Genomic DNA, 27,819 nt, shown 5'->3' on the forward strand with positions numbered 1-27,819 from the left:
GAAGGTTAGTGTTGGGTATCTGTCCCCCAACCCCCAACTAGAATGTAAATGGCATGAGAATGGAGACTCGGACCGTCTGTTCCATGCCTGGGACCTGGTCAGTGCTCAGTCTTTGGTGACAGCCAGAGGAGTCCCTAACAGGCGGTTTTATTAATATAAGCTTCCCAGCCTGAATCACTGCTGTAGATGCAGGTCACACCTCCTCCAGGGAGCCTTCCCTGATTACCTGTCAGACTGCTCTCTCTCCCCTGCCTTCCTGCAGCAGCTGTGGAGGAGGAATCCACCTGCTCCGTAGCGTCCAGCCTCTGGGCCCTGGCCGGCAGGGCTCGCCCCTTTTGTGTCCCTTTTGCAGCTCTGCAGCCCAGCAGGGCCTAACAGTGTTGAGGCTCCTCCCCTCTTTCAAAGTGTCCGTCTCCCGAGCTCCACCCTTGACCCTTGACTCAGAGTCACCAACTGAGCAGGTGGAGGGCCAGGGAGATGACCTAATGTGTAATCAGCTAGGTGATTTTTGTCCCTGCCAGGGGCTTGCTGGCACACAAAAAGAAGCAGATAAACTAGCTGTTCTTACCCAGCCAGCCAGCCATGCCATGCTTCCAGGGAATTTGAGTCTGGTCCCCATCCACATACATACATGCTTGAATATGCCAAGACCGTGGGGACTTTGGGGGCTGTGGCGATCTGGCTAGATCGACACCTGTCTCTGGTCACTCAAAGTCACATCTGTTTGGAATTGCTGCTGGCCAAACACATCATGGGCCAGATCAGGTCTGTAGAGGGTCTGTGTGCGACCCCTGAGCTGAGTGATCTTATCTGCTCTGAGTGATCTTATCTGCTGTCCCGGTTTTCATGCACGTGCTGATGGCTGTATTCCAGCACCCCCATGATACACCTGTCCCTGGCATCAGGCCTCTAACTCCAGTTGCCTGCTGGCTGCCTTCACCTGAATCTCTCACGTGTACCTGGTCCCACTCTCCCCGGCCTGAAAGGAATCGCTCGTTGATATCCTTTGTGGGATGTTGGCAGTTCTGGGTGCATGGAACACATTCTCTCCAGTTGCCTTAAGGAAGAGGGATTTGTTGCACAGCTTCGTGTGGAATGAACTGGAAGGCCTAGCACCGATGCGGCAGCGAGCATGGGTTCCTCTCACAGCCTCACCACTGAGTGGAGGTCTCTCCTGCTGGCCCATGCTCTGCCCTCTTCCCCGGCTTCCTTTTACTGTTCAGTTGAAACCTAGGCAAGATCCAGTGTAGTTATCAGAGCTAATTACCAGAGATGGCGCTGCCTCGGGGAGTTGGCTCAGCTACCCTCTCTCCTACTCACCCCGCCTGCAAAGAACTGCCTGGAGCCACCTCTCTGAGTAGGCAGCATCCACTGAAGAGGGAGCTGGAATTACCAGGTGCTGTGGTTGATACAGCCAGGCCACCCCGGCCACCTGCCCTTTGTCCTGCATTCTTCACGCAGTGAGCATCATCTGTAGTCCATGCTGGGGACCTTTGAGGCATCCTGGCCTTTGCTATTTAAACTGTCCTACACAGATCTGCCCAGTTCTGTCTGAACTGTCTGTTCCTCCGTCCAGCTCCACCGCAGGCCGCCCTGTCTCCTCTGGCTGCAGCAAGTTGGCCACTTGTCTTCCTGCCTCAAACCCACCACATCTCTGCTCCAAAGCCAATTGTCCCTATCGCCCCTCTGTCTACACCATTCAGGGGCTTCCTTCTACCTGCAAGATAGACCACCCACCTTAGGGTGGGGAATACAGCCCTGCCAGGCCTCACCTCAACTCTGGCTGCACACCAACTTACATGCCGCCCCGCAGCAGCAAGCTGCTCTTCTATGCTCGAATAAACTGCTGTTTTATGCCCCGTGCTCTTATTCCTGGGCAGCCACTCCTGCCCGCAGCGCACCTGTTTCTCCCGTAAAATTCCTGCTCATCCCCTGAGACAGGGCATAGGCATCTACCTCCTCCACTCCCACAAAGCTGCTTGGCTTGCATGCCCTTGTATACCCAGAATAGCCTCTGCAGATTTCTATTGTTACTGTCACCCATGTCATTATTATCTCTTTATGTGCCTCTCTCACCCACTCTGAGCTCTTGAAGGCAGAAACTGGTTCTTAACTTAGCATTGTATTTCCAGTATCAAACTCTCAGTATCTGGTATCCAGTAGGTACAAAACAAATACTTGACAAGTGAGTGCTTGGTATACCTCCTCCTGGCCTTGGTAGGCCTATGTAGGCCAGGAGGCACCAAGTGACTATGTGTATGTATGTCGGCCGATTAAAAATGAAGACAGTGGCTGAGCGCAGTGGCTCACACCAGCACTTTGGGAGGCCGAGGCGGGTGGGTCACTTGAGGTCAGGAGTTTGAGACCAGCCTGGCCAACATGGTGAAACCTCATCTTTACTAAAAATACAAAAAATGCCGGGTGTAGTGGCAAGGTGCCTGTAATCCCAGCTACTCTGGAGGCTGACGCGAGAAAATTGCTTGAACCCAAGAGATGGAGGTTTCAGTGAGCCAAGATCGCGCTACTGCACTCCAACCTGGGCAACAAGAGCAAAACTCCTTCTCAAAAAACAAACAAACAAAACGAAAACTGTGAAATACTATAAGATCCATACAGGGCTGGGTGTGGTGGCTCATGCCTGTAATCCCAGCACTTTCAGAGCTTGAGGTGGGTGAATCACTTGAGGCCAGGAGTTTGAGATCAGCCTGGCCAACATGGTGAAACCGCATCTCTACTAAAAATACAAAAATTAGCCAGGTGTGGTGGTGCACACCTGTAATCCCAGCTACGCAGGAGGCTGAGGCAGGAGAATTACTTGAACCCAGCAGGCAGAGGTTGCAGTGAGCCAAGACTGAGCCACTGCACTGTAGCCTGGGCAACAGTGTGAAACTCTGTCTCAAAAAAAAAAAAAAAAAATCCATACAGAAATGCTTTTTAAAAATCACTGCCTGATAATAGCCATCCTAACAGGTGAGAAGTGGCATCTTCTTGTGGTTTTGATTTGCACTTCTCTGATGATTAGTGATATTGAGCATTTTTTCACATGCCTGTTGACCATTTGTATGTCATTGAGAAATCAAAAAAGCAAGGGCTGGGGAGGATATGCGGGTTTAGACTCTATGGAAAACAGTGTGGCAATTCCTCAGAAGATTAAAAATAGAACTACCATATATAATCTAGCAATTCCAAACAAATGGAAATCAAGATATTGAAGAGAGATTAACACTCCCATGTTCATAGCAGCCTTATTCACAATAGCTGAATAGCTAAGTGTCCATGAACATATGAGTGGTTAAAGAAACTATGGTAGATGCATACAATGGAATACTATTCAGCCTTTAAAAAGGAGGGAATTCTGCAACATGTGACAACATGGGTGAACCTTGAGGACATTGACACAGTGCTAAGTGAAACAAGCCAGGCATAGAAAGATACTGCAGGATCCCACTTATACAAAGTATCTAGAATAGTCAAACTCATAGAATGAAAGAGTGGAAATGGTGGCTGCCAGGGACCGGAGGGAGGGACATGAGGAGTTACTAATCACTGGGTATACAGTTTCAGTGAAGCAAGATGAATGTGTTTGAGAGACCTCCCGTGCTACGTTGCACCTATAGTCAACAGTACTGTAGTGTACACTTAAAGATGTGTTAAGATGCCAGGCACAGTGGCTCACACCTGTAATCTCAGCACATTGGGAGGCAGAGGCAGGTGGATTGTTTGAGCCCAGGAGTTTGAGACCAGCCTAGGCAACATGGCAAAACCCTGTCTCTACAAAAATAAAAAAAAATTAGCTGGGTATGGTGGCGTGCACCTGTAGTCCCAGCTACTTGGGAGGCTGAGGCAGGAGGATCTCTTGAGTCTGGGAGATGGGAGGGTGTCGTGGGCCAAGATTGCGCCTCTGCACTCCAGTCTGGGTGACAGAGAGAGACCCTGTCTCATTTAAGCAGAGATTGGGTTTCACCATGTTGGCCAGGCTGGTCTCGAGCTCCTGACCTCAGGTGATCTGCTCGCCTTGGCCTCCCAAAGTGTTGGGATTACAGGCGTGAGCCACCACACCCGGCCCAGGTAGCATCTTATTTGTTAGACCCTGCCTGTGGGAAATGGGGGCGGAGAGGCAGGGTCCCATGAGAGGGTTCCACTTGCAGATACAGGGGCAGGTAGCGCAAACCAAACGCCCCACAGAGAGAATACAAAGTCAGATTGACTTCAATGCCCAAAGTTCAATTCTTGAGTCCCCTCCCTTTAGTGCATAAGCAAAATAGTTAAGAACACAGGCCTAAAAATCCAACAGAATAGGCTCAAGCCCTGATTTTGCTGCATTTTGGTTTCTTTGCCTTTAAAAAGAGGGATGTGCAAGGACTGTATATGAAAAGGGAGGTGTGGGAACCACAAGGAATAGCACCCGTGACCCTGGGCTTCATTGCAGCTGAGCTGTGAGCACCTCTAGACCCAGGGGACTGAGGGGAGAGGGGAAAAAGGCAACAGGAAAGACAGTAAGATGTAAGAGCTCTTCCTGGAAGATAGACCCGAGGCTGGGATGGAGGCAGTGAAGAGTGCTTTGAAGGTGAATTGCCTTGATTGGGTGTGACAGTTGCAAACACCAGTGTTATTCTGAATCAGGAACTTTGAAGCCTAGAAAAATTGGGACAGGCATTATTGCCTTTGAGGACCCTTGGCAATATAATTTGTAGATTATTTAAAGGGTTGGATATGTAAGAAGGCACACTTCTGGAACATTCGTTAATAACCCTGGGATTACCAGTGTGAATGGGCGGCCCCACGGTCACAGAAGTCCTCTGTGTATCAAGTTAAACAGCCCAAGGTTGTTACTTCTCTTAGATCACCTCCACACAAACCTGCTAATGACATAGCTTGGCCAGGGAGCTCTCTGAAATTTCTAGATCTAAGGAAGATTTTGTAACTTCTGTTTGTCCTTCTGTTATTTTACAATCCTTATTTTTAAATCTTTTTTCTTAATTTTAATTTAGGCTCCAAGCTCAATCCATTTCCTTTTCCTGTGTCCTCAGTTTAGCCGCATAAACACAATATCCTATAATACAAAAACACGGAAACAAAAAAGAGCTAAGACCAGAAGAAACTGGAATATACATTAAAAAAACTGGCACCCGGAGAATAAATCTTTCTCGGAATTTTCTTAAAGAATTTTTTCCTTGCAAAGAAAGCCAAACCCTAAAGAAAAACACACGCGGTTGTAAATAAACAAAAACCTCACATATCTAGAATTTAGTTTTTTCTCCAAGATGAACTAACATTTTGCTCTGTTTGTATTCCCTAATATGCACATTTCATTTTGCCTGAATCCTCATCATGGGAGAAATGGGCAGACCCATCTTGGGGCTCCGGGATTTCCGTGGGCAGTGAACTATGTGCCTGGTGGTTTCGGAAGCCCTGGCTCTTGTTCATTTCACTAAAAGCAGCACATCTTTAAAAATGAAATTTTCCAGGCTCTTAGCCCCTAAGGCAACCTTGTGGGGAGAGATTATTTTGATTCTTATGGGCCCACAGAATGTCTCACAGCCTTTAAAAATGTCATCAGGCACGTCCGTGTGCAGCGGTGGCTGGCGATGTGCGTCCCACGGGAGGAACAGCTGAGGAATGGCAGTACCAAGGTGGTGTTTCTAACCTGTATTGCATTTCTTACGTGCTGACAGCCTAATCCCTCGCAGTCCTGCAGTCTGTTGATTCTTGTTAATTTGTTCTCATTAGACTGGTGCCTAGGCTGTGGCTGTGTGTTGAACAATGTTCATCTATGTGGTACAATTCAGGGCTTGTTTGGGTCAGAGCTCCCACCATGGGCCGGGCACAGTGGCTCACACCTGTAATCCCAGGACTTTGGGAGGCCGAGGAGGGTGGATCACCTGAGGTCAGGAGTTCGAGACCAGCCTGGCCAACATGGCGAAACTCCATCTCTACTAAAAATACAAAAATTAGCCCAGCATGCTGGCAGGCACCTGTAATCCCAGCTACTCGGGAGGCTGAGGCAGGAGAATCGCTGGAACCCAGGAGGTGGAGGTTGCAGTGAGCTGTGATCACGCCATTGCACTCCAGCCTGGGTGACAGAGGGAGACTCCATCTCAAGAAAGAAAAAAAAAAGAACTGCCACTGTGGCTGCCACCCTCTGGGTTGTCGCAGCCCGAGAAGCAAGTTCTGCACCACGCAGCATTGCCCCTGGCCTTCTGGAATCAAGCTCCGCCTTCCTGCAGCCTTAGGCCCACCTTTTCCTGGCCGTCCAGTGTCAACCAAGGCCAGCCCCTGCCTCCACACGGGCCCCAAGCATGTTCTAGGTCTTTTCCTGAGTGTTTTAGCCAGCCAAACTGAATCATAGAGCCACAGTATCTTAAAGCTGGAAAAAATATTAAGGATTTTCTAGGCCAGCCCTTCGTGTTTTCAGGGAAGGACATTTTGGTCCAAAAAAATGCATCAGTGGTAAAAGTAGCATTGAAACTGATTTCAGAACTGAAATGAGAATTCATGATTTTATGGAATGAATTGTAGTGGGTCTAGTTAATCAGAATTTCTACTCCCATTATGTGTGTCAGATGACTGTTGTCCCACCAGAACTCTAAATTATAAGTCACTTGCACCAGCATCAATATGATCCGTTAAAAATCAACCTTGAAATGGTTCCATGGAAAAATGTGTAGTATTGTGATATTGCAGGCCTACAATGTCTGTCAGCCCTGCTGATACTTACTGCATGTTAATGGGCAAAACCACAACCCTCCGCGTACTCAGTTTGGGCATGGTAACGTGCTGATGTGCCGGTTATGTGCGTGACAATGCGCAGGTTATGGTGTCTTGTGGGAACTTGAAACTCAACATCATAAAATATCATTTTCTTCCTCTGGTGATTTCTGAAATAAACTGAACCTGGAAGTGCCCTGAAATGGATATTAAACATATATTTTGTTTTCTCCATCAGCTCATCCTCTGTTAGGGACAATATTACATACAGTAAGATCAATAACGTTTATGTGAAGAAGGCTATCTGGTAGGTTTTTAGGGCGTGTGGGATTCTGTGGTTAATTCTGTGCAGAGAGTTAAGGGGAACTTCAATAGTTGTATTTACCTTTGATCATGACCTGAGTTGACCCTTTTGGCTATTTATTAAATCGCAGTTTTACTCCTGTGCCACCTATGCCTGCGGAATGTGTGTTTTCTTGGTTGAGATTATATTTGCAATACACGCGGTACAGATTTTCTTTATCTTTTTCTTTTTTCTTTTTCTTTTTTTTTTTTTTTTTTTGAAACAGAGTCTCGCTCTGTCGCCCAGGCTAGAGTGCAGTGGTGCAATCTTGGCTCACTGGAACCTCTACCTCCCAGGCTCAAGGATTCTCCCTTGAGGCTCTCCCACCTCAGCCTCCCAAGTAGCTGGGATTACAGGCACCACCCACCACACCCAGCTAATTTTTTTTTGTATTTTTTAGTAGAGACGAGGTTTCGCCATGTTGGCCAGGCTGGTCTGGACCTCCTGGCCTCAAATGATCTGCCCACCTTGGCCTCCCAAAGTGCTGGGATTACTGGCGTGAGCCACCGTGCCTTGCCAGATTTTCTTAAAAAATCTTGGTAATGTCTCTTCCTTCCAGGCAAAGTGTAAAATCACCACATTGGTTATGCAGATGTTCCAGCTTTTACTCTATTTTGTCTCCTAGGCTCTGCGGCTACCCTCCTTTTTATGATGAAAATGACTCCAAGCTCTTTGAGCAGATCCTCAAGGCGGAATATGAGTTTGACTCTCCCTACTGGGATGACATCTCTGACTCTGGTATGTCTCCCACAGGCAGCTCCCAGTGGGCAGCCCCCACGACACTTACACCCAGACCACGTGACCCTTACAGGCCCAGGGGACCCTGGGGGGCTCAGAACAGTCCTGAGGGTCCTGTCTTGGTTGGCTGCGGTAACAAGATACCATAGATTGGGTGGCTCAAATGGCAAACATTTATTCCTCATAGCTCTGGAGGATGGGAAGTCCAAGATCAAGTCACCAGCACGTTGAGTATCTGGTGAGGGCCCACTTTCTGGTTCATAGACTGCTGTCTTCTCACTATGTCCTTCTCACCATGTCTTCACATGGCAAAAGGGTCAAGAGAGCTCTCTCAAGTCTCTTTGACAAGGGCACTAATCTCATTCATGAGGGCTGCACCCTCATGACCTAATTACCCCTAAAAGGTCCCATCTCCAAATACCATCACATTGGTTGGGATTTCAGCATATGAACTGTGGGGGGATTAACACACTCACAGCACACAGTTCATAACAGCTCTCAGAAAGCTTCATGAGCTACATATTTGCGTTTGACTTGCAAAGAAAGAGGACAAGCTTGGGACATCTGGCTCGAGCCACGCTGAGAGATGGGGACCCACTCATCCACCTCTCCTAGCCATGCCCTGTTCTGGGAGCTCCAGGAGTGAACCAATAGTAGCTAACATTTATTGAGTGCTGACTGTATGCTGAGCACAAGACGCTCTGTATGTGTGCTAACTCACTCAGTCCTCAGGACAGCCTGTCAGGCGGGTATTAACTATTATCCCCATTTGACAGACGAGGAAACCGAGGCCTCAGAAAGTGAAATAACTTGACCAAAATCATACAACTGGCAGAGCTGGGATTTGAAATGCCACTCTGAAACGTTCCTAGGGAAGTTCACTGTTCCTTCCTGAGGGATAAAGATCAAAACCAAGGCCTGTGTAAATTAATGAAATCTCTCTAAGCCTCAGTTTCCTCACTGGTAAGATGAGGCAGGTAATAATATTCCATCTCTACCATAGAGCGTAGCAGAAGGATGAAATGAGATCATGAATGGGACAATGCATTCTAGTCTCCGTGAGCTATTCAAAGACAGCATGTTATTATTCATGTTACTTCATCCTAAGTGGAAATGCCTTGGTTTCATCTTCAGCGTTTGGAAACCTGGGCCCAGAGTATAGTTGTACAAGGCTCACAGGAAAGAGCCACACGGGAAATATTTTCCTTCTGAACTCAGAAGAGCACAGCCTTCCCCCAGAAGCCCAGTCCTGTGGGCATTGAGGGGCCGCACCCTGCAGTGCAGCAGGTTTTGGGCCTGACCCATGATATCTTCAGTTCTGCCACCCGGCCCCTCACTTTCCCAGGGTCCTGCTTCTGGGCCATCCCCTCTCCTGGGCTGCCAAGTACTCCCCACTTCCCCCAGCAGGGCACAGCTCACTGCATCGCAGTTTCCTGCTCCAGGGTTTGTAATAGCCCAAGTAGGCCACACATGGTGCTTTCTGGGGACTGGGGACTTGGTATCCACAGCACCTAGCCCAGGACCTGATGGGCTGAGCAGGTGCTCAGTAGGTTTAGTTGAATCAGCCACATTTAACACATGGAAATGATGTCACCAAAACAGTTCTCTAAGGCAGTGATGAACTGACTAATTAGAGGCACATGATTACAAAGATATTTCTTCTCTTCTCTCAACCAAAGGTATCACTAGCCACTAGAGGTAAGGGCCTTGGAGCTGGAAGTCAGGGTCCCAGGCCACCTCCTCACTACTGGGTCACCCTGGAGTGCCAAGCCCTGGCTTTCCTTTTCCCCACACGCTGGTGCCTTTGTGTCCAAGATACAGTAGTCTCTGTGGAGAGCTGGTCTCATATTTTTCATGCTACACATGCTCCTCCTGAAGACCTGGTGGGATCATATTGTCACATCTCAAGTCGCAAAGTGATTCCTTCCCTTGTGCCTTCTTTTTGAACAGCAAAAGACTTCATTCGGAACCTGATGGAGAAGGACCCGAATAAAAGATACACATGTGAGCAGGCAGCTCGGCACCCATGGTAAGGAAATGCACCCGCTCGGCAGACCGTGCCATTTAGTGCCACCCAGTGACATCTCTTAGGCAGGGTGCTGAGGTTTGATTTTAGAAAACCCAATCTGGTGGGAGATGGAGTGTGGGAGTGTGGCCAGAGGTGCGGCCTAGAGGAGGGTGACAGTGGCCTGCATGGGGCAGCGTGGCAAGGATGGAGCAGGGCAGGGAGGACTGTGAGTGACTGTCAGGGATGGAGAAGCCATGGACATTGGGCAGAGCAGTGGCAGAGTGAGGTAAGGAAGAGAAGGGTCTAGGATTATTCCCAAGTTTCTAACTTACGGGACCGGGGGGATGATTGTGCTAGGAGGAGGGGCGGGCTTGGAGGAGTGAGTCCAGCCTGGGCCACGCTGCGCCGGAGGTGCTGGGAGCCGTCTGGATCGACATCCGTGGTGGGCGCTCTGCTGACTGAGTCAGGAGTCCAGGAAAGAGGTCAAGCTAGAGACAAAGACTTCAGCGTCATCAGCCTGTGTCACGTTGCAAGATGTGTAGCCTGTGAGCCTATCAGTGAATGCCTTCATTCAGAGGTGACTTTTTTCCAGTGCTTTAGCATTTTTACAGGACAGGTTTTTTTTTTTTCTTTCGAGACGGAGTCTCACTCCGTCGCCAGGCTAGAGTGCAGTGGCACAATCTCGGCTCACTGCAACCTCCGCTTCCCAGGTTCAAGCAATTCTCCTGCCTCAGCCTCCCAAGTAGCTGGGATTACAGGTGCCCACCACCATGTCCAGCTAATTTTTGTATTTTTAGTAGAGATGGGGTTTCACCATGTTGGCTAGGATGGTCTCGATCTCCTAACCTCGTGATCCCAAAGTGCTGGGATTACAGGCGTGAGCCATCGTGCCTGGCCTACAGTACATTTTAAACCTCCCAATAAGTCAAACCCTGGAAAATGATGAAAACTAATGCACTTGACCCAAGCATTGCTGAAACTCTCGCTTGCCTGCATTTATGATATACTTGTCTCTTTTTATGTAACATTGCTTGGGCAAAGAAGAACATAGATTCAGGTGAGAGCTGGCAGAAAGTGGAGTCATTCCTCCAGGGGGCCCCTCCTCATCAGCAGCATCATTCTGGAAACTGTGGTCTCCGCCCATCCCTGACACCCCGAGAGCATCATCTCTTACTCCACACTTGCTCTTCTGACTTCATCAGGGCCACCGAGGGTGAGGGAGGCCTTGGCAATCATGGACACCTTCCTTAGCCCCCAAACAGACCACTTCAGACAGGAGAGGGCTCTTTTCAGAGCACCCCCTTGGAAGGCAGCCGGCCTCTTAGCAGATGGAGGCAGCCGGCCTCTTAGCAGATGGTTCCTGCCCCTTTCACTGAGCATTGCTGTTCTCTCTGTGGTGTGTGCTCAGGTCCCAACAGGCTGCCGACTGATGGCCACAGTGTAGGGAATGGCCAGGGCCAGGATGGGAACCCAGGCCCTGTTACAGGGCAGCCCTGGCCAGAGCTCATTCCTCCAGCTCAGTGGTTCTGAGCATTCATCTCTAGGCTCATTGATAAGCAAACTGAAGTGATAAGAAGAGACGCTGAGAGAGAGAGATTAATTTATTTTAAGGATTTAAGCCTGTTTCCTGCACTTGTGGGGAATAGCAAATCAAAAATTTACAGGCCAGGGCAGCAGGCTGGAGACCCAGGGAAGAGCTGATGTTGCAGCTCAAGTCCGAAGGCAGATGGAGACAGCAGTTCCTCTTCCTGTTTTTCATGAGGGCCGTCGACTGATTGAACGAGGCCCACCCATGGCATGGACTCTAGTCGGTTTGACTCAAAGTCTACTGATTGAAATGTTCATCTCATCTAAAAAATACTTTCCCAGCAACATCAGGCTAGTATTTGGCCAAATATCTGGGTACTGTGGCCTAGCCAAGTAGCCAAGCTCACATTCCTGAATGTTCGCCGAACCCGCGCTCCCATCTTCTGGGCTCCAGCCACCAGAGCTCCAGTTGGCTGTAGGAATTGCGAGTGGCCCAGGACTGGCAAGTGCTGTCTTGGGTACACACCAGGCACCACCAAGCCCATCTCGAGCAGGTGCAGAAAAGCGCAGACTCAGATCCAGGAAGGTAGAGGAGACCACACACAAAACACAAAAGCACGAAAGGCAAGGGAGACCAGGCTATGGTCCGTGAGTGGTGGATAGTGAGACAGGCTGTAAAAGGTGTGATTATGTAAATGCTATCTGCATTATTCTTGTAGGTATTAAAACCAGAAAGCTGGCTGGGTGTGGTGGCTCATGCCTGTAATCCCAGCACTTTGGGAGGCCGAGGCGGGTGGATCACTGGAGGTCAGGAGTTCAAGACCAGCCTGGACAGTATGGTGAAACCCCATCTCTACTAAAAACACAAAAATGAGCCTGGCATGGTGGTGCATGCCTGTAATCCCAGCTACTCGAGAGGCTGAGGCAGGAGAATCACTTGAACCCAGAGGCGGAGGTTGCAGTGAGCTGAGATCGCACCACTGCCCTCCAGCCTGGGCGACAGAGCAAGACTCTGTCTCAAAAAAAAAAAAGAAAAGAAAACAGAAAAGCAAGGGAGACATGAATGAAGTGTGTTCACCCATAGTGTTGCCTAAGTGTGTGTATACGGATTTATAAAGCAATCCTGCTGTATCGGAAGCATTGACTACTAGGATCCCTTCCCATGTTTAGACTGCATGCCTCTGGTTTTGTTGGCGAAGCGTGCTGAAGTTAGTGACACTGAGCATCAGCGCTGTCCTGATGTTACTATTGCAAGTTTCCTAGCTTATCATGAGCATGGGTCACCGTCGTCATTGCAGCTTGTACTTGAGGTGGGCCACGGTGTGCTATTGTGGCCTGAGGTGGCTGCACTGCTGCAGGAAGACTGTGTAACACAGAGCCTGGGGGCCACCTTCTGCCCAGCTGGACTCCCCACTGCTGCACAGCCCAGGACTGTGGGAAATGTGCATGAAGCTTCTGTTTTCTTACATCTGGGCCCATATGAACCCACAGATATAGCATGGGACACAGAGTACAGGCAGCAGGCCGCAGGCCACGGGGTCTGAGACCACACTGCAGATGAGCAGGTGGACCCCGAGGCCCAGAGTCTCCCCGACCCCAGCACCAGCCTGTTTGCTTTGGAGCCTGGCTCTGCCCTGCAGCAGTGCTCAGCCCGAGGGATTCCAGACTCCCCATCACTTTGGCCTTGTCGTTTCTAAGAAAGAGCTGGCCACTGCAAGCTTGGACTGGCATCCTTTTCTGAGGATGTAGCTTTTCAACAGGGTCCAGGAGGAATCACGCCCTTAGGCTCTCCAGGAGAAAAAGCTTAATAAAGATGTCTCTCATTCTGTCATCCTCCTTGTCTTGTTACTCTTGTTTCAGATGTAGTTGCCTGTTCAAATACTCTATTTCTGTTTCAGGAATATGTGTCTGGGAAGGAAGGCAGTTGACAGTTGTTGGAAATGAAAACCTAGTTCGCTTGAGATATTTCCTGCATGTCCCCTTGGCTGTGTGTTTGCAGCCCTGCTGGGAAAAGGTGGTGGGGGAGAGTTGTTTTGAGCTGGGAACATCAGCCTGGATTCTAAACTTAGACCAGCCTGGCACCGATTTTGTATCGACTCTGTCCACCCTGTTTGCAGTCCTGACGGGAAAGAAAGTCTGGCTGGATGCTCTCTTGTCTGAACACGCCTGAGCCGTGTTCCTTTCATCTCCTGAAGTAGCTGGAAGTGATGGTTGCTGCGTCTGGGCTGTTTTGTGTCCAGGGCAGTCAGTGTCTGGGGGGTGAGAGGTTTCCTCCCTTACCAGTTAGCTTCCAGCCCATAACGTTGGTTTCTGACTCTGATCCCCTTAACTTCTGCAAGATTCATGAAATTCTTTCTTAGGCATCAGATACTAACCCAGAATTGAATAGTTTGGTGCTGGAGGGAAGGGAAGAGGGAAGGATCGAAGCCCAGGAAAGGCTGGGAGCAGAGCACAGAGGCCCAGGGGGAAAGGCCAAGTGGATGCCTTTAGGGAGAGGAGGAGGCTGTGATCAAGAAGGGCGTGCATGAGGGAAGGAAGAGCTGGGAGACTGCCAGTAATTCTCAGCCTGGAGATTGTGAGCCGAGAGAGAGGAGGAGGCTGTAAGACCCAAGAAAGAGACAGCAGAGGGAGGAAAGAGTGGGATGGCGGGGTACTGTCAGGAGAGAAGGCCAGGAGCAAACCTAAGTTCTTCCCTGCTCGTGGCAGGCTCAGGAATCAGCTAGAGTTAAATCAAAGCTTACCCGGGGCTGCCAAGGGCTCAGGTGAATGCAGGGTGGACGCTGTCCTTGAAGTTCTAAGAATTTCTAGGAGATGCAAGGGTGGAGGATGTACCAGGCGGGGTTGAGTGGAGCTGGGAATCCTGTCACCCAGTACAGAGTTGGTGGGGGGCATGGGCTCACAGGTGTTGCCAAGCAGAGTGTGGCAGGCTCAGCTCTGCTGAGATGAAGCTGAGAGCCCACGGGTGTGAGTGGTGCCCTGGGAGCAGCGCCCCTGGGGAAGACAGAGAGGAGGGACCTCGGGTCTGAGGAAGCTGGGAAGCAAGGCCGGGAAGGGGTCTGGTGCTGAGACCAGTTGGGGAACAAGTGTGAGGCCTTGGAGGTGGCGCATGATGGCTCAAAAGCTTGTGTGGAGGCAGAGGGGATGAGGGGGAGGGAGAAGGATGGGAAACATTGTCACTGTGGATTCTGATGTTGCAGGAATTGGGGTCAAAGAAGGAAAAAATGAGAGCCGGGGAGCAGTCAACCAGGAGGGTGCTGGCGGGTCTGGGGAGGGCGCAGAGTGTAGAAGCTGGGATAGGACTTTGTGGTGAGGGGTTAGAATGGGTGGGTTTAGGGAATGGCCAGGTGATGACATCAGCAGCCTGGAAGGGCAGTGGCCAGCCACCCTGTCCCCAACTGAGCCTCGGCTCTCCTGAGGCTAGGGTAAGACTCCCCTTTATGGGACGCAGTGTCGGGGCCCAGAAGAAGCACTTCAGAGAAGCACCTTTGCCTCTGTTTCAGGATCGCTGGTGACACAGCCCTCAACAAAAACATCCACGAGTCCGTCAGCGCCCAGATCCGAAAGAACTTTGCCAAGAGCAAATGGAGAGTAAGTGTGGAGTATATGAAATTCCCCATGGATTAACCACCTCGTGACACTGGCCCTCCAATCTGAGCATTTCTGAAATCCCCAGAACCTCACCTGAATAATTTTGCTAATTTTAACCGCAAGTAATAAAGACTTAGAGGGAATATTATCGTGTAAGAGGGATGGAGTGTGCGATTCAACACTTCCCCTCTGTGATCAAAGACAGCAATAGTGCCAGCTCTTCCTCATCTGCTTTTTCTTAACCAACATCACCCTTGTCTTTCTTCACCTTGCTAGAACTTTGAATAGCTGACTTTTATTAAAGCGGTATGGAGGGGGAAAAAAACAGGAAATCTGAGTTGAACTCATCAATGTTTCCTGATGAAAGTTTGACAGATTCAAACCATGGAGGTTTAGTGATCATCTTTTGATTACCTAACTTCCTAATCTCTTGATTACCTAACCTCCTCTCCGTGTTCCAATCAGCAATGGCAATTCAGAGCTAGCTATTTTGCCGTGAGGGCCAATGGTGAAAGATGAGACAGAAACAAAATTAATTTCACTGGCCCGCTTTATTCATAGGAAATGCTATCATTAGGTTGGTGCAAAAGTAATTGCGGTTTCTTCCATTAAAATTGCCATGAGATTTGAAAGTAGTTTTTATTTTCCTAGTATTGGTACTTTTGTCTGAAAGATTTAGGTTGGGGCAAAAGTAATTGCAGTTTCTTCCATTAAAATTGCCATTACTTTGGCACCAACCTAAATCTTTCAGACAAAAGTACCAATACTAGGAAAATAAAAATTATTTTCAAATCTCACATTTTTAAGGTATTATAATATGCCTTTTATTCTAAAGGCCACATCTCTTAAATTACAGAGAGAATTGGTTTACATTTATTCTATGTATTTATGATGTCAGAAGAAAACTATTTTAAGTCTCTAAAATATTTAGTTGGGGAAAGGGTTTAATAAATCAGTGTACTTTTAGAAGAAGGGACAACATAAACTTTCTTTCTTGAGTAGCATGAGAATGATGTAAGGAGTTTGAAATGCTTAGGCTAACGTGATAAACAAGAGAACACAGTTGGATCTTTTCCGATTAGCTGAAATATTTGTCGGCTTTTTTCCTTTCTGAAATTTCAGCAAGCATTTAATGCCACGGCCGTCGTGAGACATATGAGAAAACTACACCTCGGCAGCAGCCTGGACAGTTCAAATGCAAGTGTTTCGAGCAGCCTCAGTTTGGCCAGCCAAAAAGACTGTGCGTATGTAGCAAAACCAGAATCCCTCAGCTGACACTGAAGATGAGCCTGGGGTGGAGAGGAGGGAGCCGGCATCTGCTGAGCACCTCCTGTTTGCCAGGCGCTTTCTATACTTAATCCCATGTCGTGCGACCCTAGGACATTTTTTTAACATGTAATCACTGGGCTGGGCGCAGTGGCTCACGCCTGTAATCCTAAAACTTTGGGAGGCCGAGGCAGGAGGACCGTTTGAGTTCAGGAGTTTTAAGACCAGCCTGACCAACATGGTGAAACCCCATCTCTACTAAAATATAAAAATTAGCTGGGTGTGTTGGCGAGCACCTGTAATCTCAGCTACTTGGGAGGCTGAGGCAGGAGAATCGCTTGAACCCAGGAACCGGAGGTTGCAGTGAGCTGAGATCACACCACTGCACTCCAGCCTGGGTGACAGATTGAGACTCCCTCTCAAAAAAAAAAAAAAAAAAAAAATCATTGAACACTCGTGGAACCCTAGGTATTGCTATTTCCATTTACAGTTGAGGAATCCAGGGCTGAAGTCCTCGCAGCCATGTCTGTCTGGATAAAGGCCTGGACTCTTTCTCATCTCCATCCTTCCCTCTGATTTACCTCTCATTGTGCAGTCACTCTTGCAGATTGAGGAAGGGACAGCAGAGCCTCAGGATAGCCTCCTGTCATTGACTTCCATAATGTATATATTTTGGATGCAGACAATGATAATTTGAGCTCATTTATATGAAGTGCATCGACTTTGCAATAAAAGTAATAGTATTTCATTGTCCTTCGTCTTTGCATGGACTATTCCATCATGGAAGGCACACTTACTCTCCTTATTGCTCTCCCCAACTGCTCCTCTCTCTGTGGAAATAATCCCCTGTTTGGCCCTTCCCATGGGTCCTCTCCACGTCATAGCAGTGGCCCTGATCTCCCTAACCATGGAGCAGCCCTGCAGCCTGGTCTCACCCTGGGCATCATGCTCCTTCCCATTTGGCTCAGAAAAGGATTCCCTTCCTCTCTAAGGAATCTTCCCATCTCATTTGGGACCGTCCAGCCCTTAAATTTTCCCAAGAAATCTCTGTGAGTGTCCCCTGACATACCATAGCCCCGCTTTCACCCTGAATCTTTTCTACCCTCTGGTCAAAGGGAACCCCACGATGGATCCCTTCTTTACAGATTCATACACTGGCATCAGCAGCAAAGCCCGTCGGGAGCACTCCTTGTATGGTTATTTGTCCCCATGTCTGAGCACACAGACTCCCTGGGGGCCTGCACCAACAAGCTCAGTGGCAGCTGAGGCCTCTGATGTCAAGGCTTTTGATGCCTGCACATCCTCTCGGGGAGGGCTTCAGCACAGCCTCTGAGGAACTCCACTAGGCCAGGGACTGCTGAGCTCACACAGGAATAGGTGAACATCTCTATTCTTGCTCTTTTTTCTTTTCTTTTTACTTTCCTTTTTCTTTCCCTCCTTTATTTCCCTCTTTCCCTCTCTCTTCTCTTCTCTCTTTTCTTTTCCCTTCCTCCCTCCTTCCTTTCCTTCCTTCTTTCCTTCCCTCCCTCCCTTCCTTCTTTCTTTTTCTTTCCTTCTCTCTCTTTCTTTTCTTTTCTTTTCTTTCTTTCTTTCTCTCTTTCTTTTCTTTCTTTCTTGTCTTTCTCTCTCTCTTTCCTTCTTTCTTTCTCTTTCTTTCTTTCTTTTGTTGTCTTTCTTTCTTGTCTTTCTTCTCCTCTCCTCACCTAACTTGCCCTGCCCTGCCCTGCCTTCCCCTCCCCCTCCCCTCCTCCTCTCTCCCCTCTCCCCTCTCCCCTCTCCTTTCTCCTCTCTCCTCTTCTCTCTTTCTCTCACTCTCTGTCACCCAGACTGGAGTGCAGTGGCACAGTCATGGCTCACTGCAACCTCAACCTCCTAGGCTCAAGTAATCCTCCTGCCTCAGCCTCCTGAGTAGCTGGGACAACAGGCATGTACCACCGTGCCCGGCTAATTTTTGTATTTTTTGTAGACCCAGGGTTGCCCCAGCTGGTCTGGAACTCCTGAGACTCAAGCGATCCGCCTGCCTTGGCCTCCCAAAGTGTTGAGATTACAGGCGTGAGCCACCATACCCTTATTTCAAAGTGCTCTGCGTCACAAAATGCTTTCTAGCCAAGAGTGCACACAACACACCAACCAAGGGTAGGAAGGTAGTATCATTCTTTACTCCTTCTTAAAATACCTGCTTTACAGAGCTATTGTAAGAAGTGGACAATTCGTATGATGACAGTATGTAGTCAACACTAGCCTGGTGCCTGCTACATATTGAGTGCTCCGTACATGGAACCTGTTGTACCACGGTGGTAAAACCATGTTGTTTTCAAACACAAAGCAGTTAAAATTATACCAAAAAAAAAAGGAGAGGAGAGGTCTAAGAATAAAGCATTTTGAACCCATTGCAAAGGCTTTCCCACAGGTAGGTAAAAATAGTCACATGGGTAAAAATTTGGGTCCCCGCAAGTTGGGCACGGTGGCTCACACCTGTAATCCCAGCACTTTGGGAGGCCGAGTTGGGTGGATCACCTGAGGTCAGGAGTTCGAGATCAGCCTGGCCAACATGGTGAAACCCCATCTCTACTAAAAATACAAAAATTAGCCCAGCGTGGTAGTGAGCCCCTGTAATCCCAGCTACTCGGGAGGCTGAAGCAGGAGAATCACTTGAACCTGGCAGGCGGAGGTTGCAGTGACGTGAGATTGTGCCACTGCACTCCAGCCTGGGTGACAAGAGTGAAACTCCATCTCAAGAAAAAAAAAAAAATTGCCCCCACCCCCCATAAACCCAGCCCCTGTGACGCCTGGCAGTGGGAAGCGGGTGAGAATTTACCTCTGAAACTCTGAAGCCCACTTCTGCTGTTCCCTGCAGGTCTGGCACCTTCCACGCTCTGTAGTTTCATTTCTTCTTCGTCGGGGGTCTCAGGAGTTGGAGCCGAGCGGAGACCCAGGCCCACCACTGTGACGGCAGTGCACTCTGGAAGCAAGTGACTGGCCCTGGAGGTGGGGCCCGGGGGCGGGGCTGGGGAAGGGGAGCCCCAGGGTCGCCAGTGCCGCGAGCCACTCCAGCGAGACCCCACCTTGCATGGTGCCCCTTCCTGCATAGGACTGGAAGACCGAAGTTTTTTTATGGCCATATTTTCTACTGCAATTCTGAAGTGTTCATTTCTCACAAACTGTACTGACTCGAGGGGCGCTGATTTCATAGGATCTGGTGCTGTATATACGAATCTTGCAAAGCTCTAACTGAATGGACCTTCTTATTCCTCTCCCCCAACGCCATCGTTTCCACTCTTCTCAGTGTAGGTAATCGTCTATGGTGTGTTTTTTCATTAATGACAAAAAAAAAAGGTTTCAACTGGATTATTTAAATATTGGTAAATATTGTGCATTAGGGTTTGTTTTTCCTTTTAAGAAGTATGTCCTTTGTATCTCTAAGTTACATGACCTATATCTTTTCCTCTTTAATAGTAGTTTTATGTTAACCTTTAAGAGATTTGTTTTTCCTCCAAGGAGAATTTAAAGGTATTTTTTAAAATTCTAATAAGAGGATCAGCCGGGTGCAATGACTCATGCCTGTAATCCCAGCACGTTGGGAGGCCAAGTCGGGCGGATCACGAGGTCAGGAGATCAAGGCCATCCTGGCCAACATGGTGAAACCCCATGTCTACTAAAAATGCAAAAAACTAGCCGGGCGTGGTGGCACACGCCTGTAGTCCTGGCTACTCGGGAGGCTGAGGCAGGAGAATTGCTTGAACCCGGGAGACGGAGGTTGCGGTGAGCCGAGGTCGTGCCACTGCACTCCAGCCTGGGCGACAGAGCAAGACTCTGTCTCAAAAAAAAAAAAAAAAAAATTCTAACAAGAGGATCAAGAATCTGTCTCCGAGGCTAAGAGTGCACTTCACCTCTACTCCTTCTCTTTCTCTCCCGTTCCCTGGGATGAGGGACCCCTCAGTTCTGCGAGGCTCTCTTCTCTGTGGGGGGCTTTGGTAGAGAATCTGCACAGAACTTTTGCTGGCAACCCATCCAGCAGAACCCGCACCCACCAGAGACCCTAGAGGCCTCTTGCCATCAGCAACCAGAAATAAAGAAGCCTGCTCCCCCGAGACGCAGGGCTCAGCTTCACAGGCCAGACTTGCTGTGAGTGAGATGCCCACACTGCAGAGATGCAGGACCCTCCCTTCCAAAAGGAACCAGCTGCCATGTTGCTGAAAGTGGGCCCACACACAACCCTCATTTCTCACGAGAGCTAACAGATGAAAGCTCAGCTATGCAGTGTTAAAATTCATCTCTTTCTCTGTGGTTTTTAAAAAAATGCGTTTCTAATCTTACACTTCCCATGGCCTCCAACACAAAGTCCTTTCTCCACATTTTTACCCTCTTCTCACATGAATGTTTTCCAAGGGAAGGAAGGGAGGGAAGCAGCCTTGGGAAAGGATCCATTTCTGGTGGTAAGGAGAGGGGGCCCTGCCAGGCTAATAGGACTTCAGCCGCCACAGAGATGACCAAAGACCACCTCCGCCAGGCCCAGCCGGTGCTTGCAGCCCTCCTACTGGTCAGGGGAGACTAAAATCAAAGACACATGGTGGTAGGGTCACCAAACACCCCGTTTGCCCGAGACTGAAGGATTTCTCAGGCTGTGGACATTTAATGCCAAAACCAGGACTATCCGGGGCAAAGCGGGCTGTGGTGGTGTTCACCTTTGTGGAGCCAGGCAGCGTGTGGCCCAGGGAAAGCTGCGTTTCATGGAGGCTTCCAGGAGGCTGCCCTGTAAAGCCAGGCAGGTAGCTTCAAGTGCCGGTCCTGCGAGTGCCCCCGCTTCAGCTCTCAGGCCCATCCAATGCCTCGAGCCCACCGGGGTGTCCCGGCAGGTCTGCCTCATCACGACCCAGTAACGCTGCTGGCCGTGTTCTCATGCCCTCTTCCTGTGGCTGGCTAGTCATGGGAAGTCCTGTTGGTTGAGTCATCTTTGTCACTTCTACACGTTTGACTGTGTACAGGCTGAATGTTGAGTGATGCCTCCCCACCGTCTCAATAAACACACACACACACACACACACACACACACACAATGTTATTAGGCACAGCAGCTCCATCCTGCTCCCTGAGAATGGCAGTACAGGCACAGAGAAGAGCAGTTGGGAAGACAGGCAGCTGGTCTACCCTGTCCCCGCACGCTTCACAGGCGCTCCGCTGCTTGGCAGGAATTCTGCATGGCATCTGCCACACGTGCTCACAGGGTGAAAAATCAAGCTGTCACTCTGCCAAATCTAAAAACCGTGGAAAGGTCTATAAGATGACATTAGACCCAGTTAAGAAGCAAGTGTCACCTGAGTTGGCCATGCAATGAATGAATATTATAAGCAGTATTGGAGAACTAGGCGGTTGCTTACTAAGAAGTGTCTTGGAAACATTCGAGTTCATACAGTGCATGACAAAGTAATAGAAGGCTGCAAGCGCTGAAAATGCACCCAAATCTGGTACCTAGGATGAGTACATGAATAGTGATGAATAGCCCTTTGTGCTGTGTGCTATATACAACCATTTGCATTCAGAAAGCAGCATTTGAAGCTGAGTTCCATTACTGGTGATTGAAGTATTTTCAGGAGCAGATACATGCGGCGCATGATATGCCCTTAGTTTGAAAGTATCCCTCACCCAAAAAGTGCAGAACCTCTGAAAGGTGAGCCGTGGTGCAGGTGCCCCCTTCGCTGTTCGGGTCAGTTCTTGGCCGTGCTTGGCCTGTCACACGCCAGGTCTCAACAACATCGTGCGAGGAGACAGTGACTGGTTTCAGCCCAAGAGTCGACTGTTGAGCATGACCTCAGGAAGGCTATACTGTCATGATACCACCAGGCTTCGGTTAATTTCCTATTGTTTTAGAAAGACAGGAGTTCTTGTGCTTTTGAGAGAGCTCTCCTGGTAAAAAGAGGTTGTCTTTGCACTGTGCTGGGTATGATTTGTTTTCTTATAAAACAGGAAGAGAACCTAGAATGTGCCTTTCATGAAGGTCTGACGAATGGGGTCGCAGAGTCCTAGAACCCGCACCGAGGTCAGATTCCACCCATAGAGGCTGAGCATTTCTACGTGCACCCAGGGTGCTGGGCTGAGGCTAAGGGTGGACGCATGGACCCCATCATAGGCTTCCTTCCCGAGCCCAAGTCCCCCATTTGGTCACTATCCCTTCTCAGAGCAAGTGGATTCTCTTTCCCTCACTTGGAATATTCAGTGTTGAAGTAGTGGCCTGGAGTGGCCTTTCCCTCAGCTGCCTGTCTGGGCCCCCTGGCTTCCCGGATCTTCATCTCATACCTGAGGCAATAGGAGGAGTTTCCATTCATTGAGACAAACAGTGAGCAGGCACCAGCAGGCCAGCAGCTTGGCCCTCTTCACAGAGGTGGTCTTGGAGTCTGGAGTCTGGGCACCTCTCTGCCTCCCTACGGCTCTGCTTCCCAGAGGGCACACGGGTCCGGAGCCTCAGAATGAAGTGGTGCAGAGGCACAGGGCACACCCAGGAGAAGCACAACGACCACCAAAAGCCCTTGAGGAGAGACGGGGTTGCTGTGTTAGAGAAACGGCAACCCCCAGGACCACGCACGGCTCTGGCAGTGCGCAGTGGCTGATTTTCACCAGTTCCTCCTGCCCCTGCCTCTGTCGGAGACTAGAAAACATTCTCCCCCTTCAGGTCTTCTTTTGAAAGAAAAGAGCTATGGCAAAGCGTGCCATACAAAATTAAAAAAAAGAAGAGTGGCTTTGCGTTCTTGACCATGGCCACAATTCTGGTCACTTCTAGCATCTGACCTTGAGAACAGGGTAGAGGCTCTGAGCCACCGCTGGCCTTTGAGAGAGCCTCACTCTCCAGCTAGCTCTTCGTGTAGTGTCCAGGGTCCCGGCAGTCAGGATAGAGCGAGCAAAAGAAGATGGACAGGGCGCAGTGGCTCACGCCTGTAATCCCAGCACTTTGGGAGGCCGAGCCGGGCAGATCACAAGGTCAAGAGATCAAGACCATTCTGGCCAACATGGTGAAACCCTGTCTCTACTAAAAATACAAAAATTAGCTGGCGTGGTGGCGCATGCCTGTAATGCCAGCTACTTGGGAGGCTGAGACAAGAGAATCGCTTGAACCCAGGAGGCAGAGGTTGCAGTGAGCCGAGATCGTGCCACTGCACTCCAGCCTGGGTAACAGAGCAAGACTCCGTCTCAAAAAAGATGGCCATGCTGGCCAAGGCTGGGCTCATAGGAAACATCTGTAGTAGGATGAAAGGAATCTGGCCTAGGGAGCCCCAGACTCGGTTTACCTACCCCGTACTCATCCCACTCATCTGTCTACCCTAGTGTCCAGCATGCCCCGGATGAATTGTAGGTGGGAGGGACACAAGCCAAGAGCACCAGGCACACGGGGTGGGGGGAATGGGGGGAGCCCAGGTGATCCCCTTTGGAAAGTGGATTGATCCTCTCCCCTGTGGAATGACAGCTTAACCTGACTAACCCACCGGGGCTTGCTATTTTATGAGCATTTTTAAACAAAGGAAAGATGATATCCCAGTGCTGGTAGACTTCACTTTTGAAAGCATCGTGGCCCCTCGCCCCTCCCTCTCCCCCAGAACCTTGGCCAGAATTGAGTCTTCGCACTGGGGAGGCCACACTGGAACCATTGCTCTAGGGCTGAAGGTGGAAGTAGGGCCACTGCCTCAGCTTCAGCCAGAGCACTCGCTGCTTCGCAGAATTTAACAAGCGCACGACTGGGATTCCTTTGGATATGAGAAAGGAAGGCAAGCGCGGGCAAAGGGAAGCTCCTCCCATTTTTCATAAACAGAAATAAGATGTCCTCTTTCCCAGGTTTGCACAATCACTTCCGGCAAATGAAGGTCCTCAAATTCAGCCAGTGCACGAAACCTTTGCATGTTCTTCTGAAACTGTACTTCTTCCCCATTCTGTCTACCCATACTCTGCAAACTTTGCCTTTTCCTTAAACACATTCCAGACCAAACACTGTTCAGTTTGTTTAAAAAAAAAAAAATATGTATATACCTGTATGTGATCCACCACCCTTTTGAGGGGCACCTGGTCCTAGGTTGGGGCTGCAGGTGTGCCTGACGTTTGCAAAAGGTATTCCAGTCTTTCGATGTTCTGAATTGAAAATGTGGAGATAGAAAAGCTCAAACAGACTCCTAAAAGGAGGGTTTCTTTCCTGAAGACTCCAAGAAAATGAGTGTGGAGATGAGTTAGCTTGACACCCTCAACTCTGGGGAGCAGGCAGGCGGTCTGAGGAAGATAAGGGCCCACGCCCCACTCACCTGGCACCTGCTTGGTGGTCCCGGGGCATCACGGTCTGCAGCTCTGGGCCCCCAGCCCCACTGTGAAGTCAGTCCTGCATGCTGGCCGAGGCCCGGCCACCTCCCGATGCCTCCAGAGTCAGTGGGAAGGAGTCAGCCCTTCCCAGACTTCCCCGCCACCTCCAGCAGGAGCAGCTCAGTTTGTGGCTCTGGGAGCTCCGCTTTTGCAAACCCAAAAAGGCTGTGCATTTGGAAGCCAAACGCTCAGCATGCGGCTGCTGAGTCTGGTTTTGTGGACAAAGCAAACTGTGGAATGGCTTCTTGGTGTCTGTATAAAGGGACAAACGGTTGCATTCACCCTTTGTACTATAACACCGCTTCTGCATTCGCCATATCCGTTTTTTAACCTTTTTGTCTCTGGGGAACTTCTCATTCGATTATTATGTCTTCTGATGATTTGCCATGTTATTTTAAAGGTGATTTTATTTTCTTATGGACAGGAAAAAAGAAAATGAGGAGGAATTGGTTTTAGTCTTAGAGATAAGACTTCAGCAGGGGCTCAGAAACCCCAAACTCTAGTTAAATTGCTTCTCGGAGGAAAATCTTAGTCTAGAGAGATTCAGATTCCCAGGCTCTTCTGGAAGCCCTGCACTTCGGGGCACAGGGGCCCTGGGACGTGTTTGGCAGCCAGGCTGCGAGAGAGCTAAAAAGGAACAAGAACATCAGCTCGGATGTTTGTCTCTCAGCCCTGACGCCTGCCACTCTCCTTCCCGGGGCACTTGGCCCTATCAGAGGGACATGAAATGCTGTCCAAATGGTGGCAGAAATGCAGCAACATTGCATGCAGCAGAGTCTTTGCTTTGAAAGATGGGGCGCCATGTTTCAGAGAACATTTATCTTAGTCCCACGTTCAGGTGAGAAGACCTCAAAGATACCCTCTGTCCAGAATAAACATTGGAACAATCTCTCAATTGGCTTTGTCACTACACATAATGTAATCTCCCTTCTTTCAGCTCCCCCAACAGTGAGCATGCTTCCCAAAAAATTACAACATCAAAACCAGGAATGTCCCCGCATCTACTATTACCAGGCTTGCAGTTGGTTCAATTTTCCCATGAAAACATGTTTGTCCAAAAGAAGGGAAACTGTGAATTTATTCCATGCATGTAATAAACTCTGCAAGAAGTTTAACCCACATAGGTTTGCGGCACTGCAAAATTGTTCATGGGTCTATGTAGCAAATGATTCTCTGCCTTGACAATCATGTATACATATCAAGATTTCTATCATAATGATAATGAGATTGATGACTTCTTGTTTTCCTCCAATAAAGACAATTAATCACCTTCAGATGCTCATTTCCTCTGTAATGAGAAGGATGTGGAGTTTCAGTGTCTCTATCTTCCCTCTGCTTCCTGAAGTTTGGATTTGAAGGAAGGAGTTTGAATGGAGACCCCCCCAAACTCATGGAGTCCCCCTTAAATATTTCAGGTCACCTCCCCAGTGAGCAGGGAGTGGCAGGGATGGGTGAAGGGATGGTACATCATGCCTTTGGGGTTGGGGACAGGTGCCCAGGTTCCATGATCACTAGACAGGAAAGCTCCCCCTTTTCCCTGCTGCTGCAGAAGGGGGCTGGAGGTGAGCCTGGGAACTCAAATCTCACTAACTCGATATTCCTAAGTCATTTGGAGGAAAAGCCAGTGCTGATCCCCAGGAAGCGCCTCTGAGTCGTGGGTGGCTTGGCAGCCTCAGGCTTCAGCAGTACACACCCACGTTCTTCCATTTCCTCGGCATAGCCTGTATGTTCAGTGCCCAAAGGAAGATTCTTTCCCAGGCAGAAGGCTGGCTGCTGTCTTTTGTGGGGGTTTGGGGGAGATGCAGGAGGAGGAACTACAGTTCATAGCTCATCAAATGTATTGTGGGGCTCAGGTCTGATGGCCAGACAATTCTTCCAATACAAATAGGGATGGTGTAGGGAGAAAAAAATGAACTGGACATGTGTTATAGAAATGTAGAATTAAAACTGTCCCACACTGCCAGCATCAGATGAAAACAGCATGGGTGGGCCTTACTGAAAAAAGGCTATGAGCCCAAAAGAAACGCAGTGCCCACTGTCTGATGTCTAGTTCTTTTGTGGTTGATTCTTGCTTCTGTAGCCCAGACCCTAATGATGAGTTGTATCGGTACAAAGCTATCATTCAGTGGGTGAACGTGCGATGTCATTATTGCAGGTTTTATGGAACATTTTGATGGCAAAAAGGAGGTACAAATCGTGTGGGCCCAAATCCCCCTGACTCTCTCTGCCCCCAAGGAGGGTGACTGTGCCATCAAAATCCTGTTTCATAGGCCAGGCACAGTGGCTCATGCCTGTAATCCAGTACTTTGGGAGGCCAAGGCTGGTGGATCACGAGGTCAGGAGTTCGAGACTAACCTGGCCAACATGATGAAACCCCGTCTGTACTAAAAATACAAAAATTAGCTGGGCGTGGTGGTGGGCGCCTGTAATCCCAGCTACTCGGGAGGCTGAGGCAGGAGAACTGCTTGAACCCAGGAGGTGGAGGTTGCAGTGAGCCGAGATCGCACCACTGCACTCCAGCCTGGGTGACAGAGTAAGACTCTCTGAAAAAAAAAAAATAATAATAATAATAATTCTGTTTCATAGAGAAAGATTCTGATAACAGAATTCCATAAGTTCATCTGCATGTTGCGTAATTTGGCTGGGCTGGATGTGGTCTTGGGCATATGTATACGCTTGGCTTGGACCAGTGCTCTTTAGCTCAAGAAAGACTGAGCAAGAGGTACTGTGCCCAGCCTCATATTTTACATACTTGGTTGCAACACCTGTGCTGAGCCCCCAGAATGTGTAATTCCCAAAAGAGCACCCCAATTTCACATTCTCTTCCTAACACAGAGAGTATGTATGTGTGTATGTACCATGCAAGGGGCTTCAAGCTGAGGGAAGTGGGGAGGTCTGATTTCCAGTCCATATCCTGCATGGCAAGCCATGCACCCTGGCTCAGGGGAAAAGATGTTTTTGGTTTTTTTTCCCATCCAGTTCATACAGAGGCACTGTATGGGGGCCTGCTGGCTTGGTGGGCCCAGCGGACCTTGAGCATTAGGCTGTGAGCTGTGGGCCAACTGCAACTTTTTATCAGGTTTTCAAAGCTGGAGAAAACTTCAGCCAAGAGCTGAGAATCGAGCAGGCTCTGAGGGAGTTCATCTGGCCTCTTGTGTAGGGATGTGCAAGTTGAAGAGTATATTAGCCTTCAGGAAACTATCACTAAGGGGCTGGTGCATATAAGAGCACTTTACAGAGTTCATTAGACATCACACTGTAGAAAACGGGTTGGCCTCCCCATCTCACTTCACCAAGAAACCCAGGA

At 49.2% G+C, this 27,819-nt stretch overlaps 1 protein-coding gene across 3 annotated transcripts in view; it reads left to right on the plus strand.

Moving 5' to 3' along the window:
• CAMK1D (calcium/calmodulin dependent protein kinase ID) overlaps positions 1-25,786 on the plus strand; it is a 486,434-nt gene extending 460,648 nt beyond the window's left edge. The window contains exons 7-11 of one of the 3 annotated variants that reach the window (XM_054521920.2): positions 7,677-7,789; positions 9,740-9,818; positions 14,825-14,912; positions 16,035-16,156; positions 19,036-25,786. In XM_054521920.2, coding sequence (XP_054377895.1) covers positions 7,677-7,789; positions 9,740-9,818; positions 14,825-14,912; positions 16,035-16,156; positions 19,036-19,060 — 427 coding nt within the window. In that variant the 3' untranslated portion in view covers positions 19,061-25,786. The remainder of the gene's footprint in view (positions 1-7,676; positions 7,790-9,739; positions 9,819-14,824; positions 14,913-16,034; positions 16,157-19,035) is intronic. The other 2 variants (XM_003780664.5, XM_054521919.2) reach the window with 2 other exon arrangements.
• Positions 25,787-27,819: the final 2,033 nt, after the last annotated feature.

This window comes from Pongo abelii, chromosome 8 (assembly GCF_028885655.2).
Source record: "Pongo abelii isolate AG06213 chromosome 8, NHGRI_mPonAbe1-v2.0_pri, whole genome shotgun sequence".
Taxonomy (NCBI): Eukaryota; Metazoa; Chordata; class Mammalia; order Primates; family Hominidae; genus Pongo; species Pongo abelii.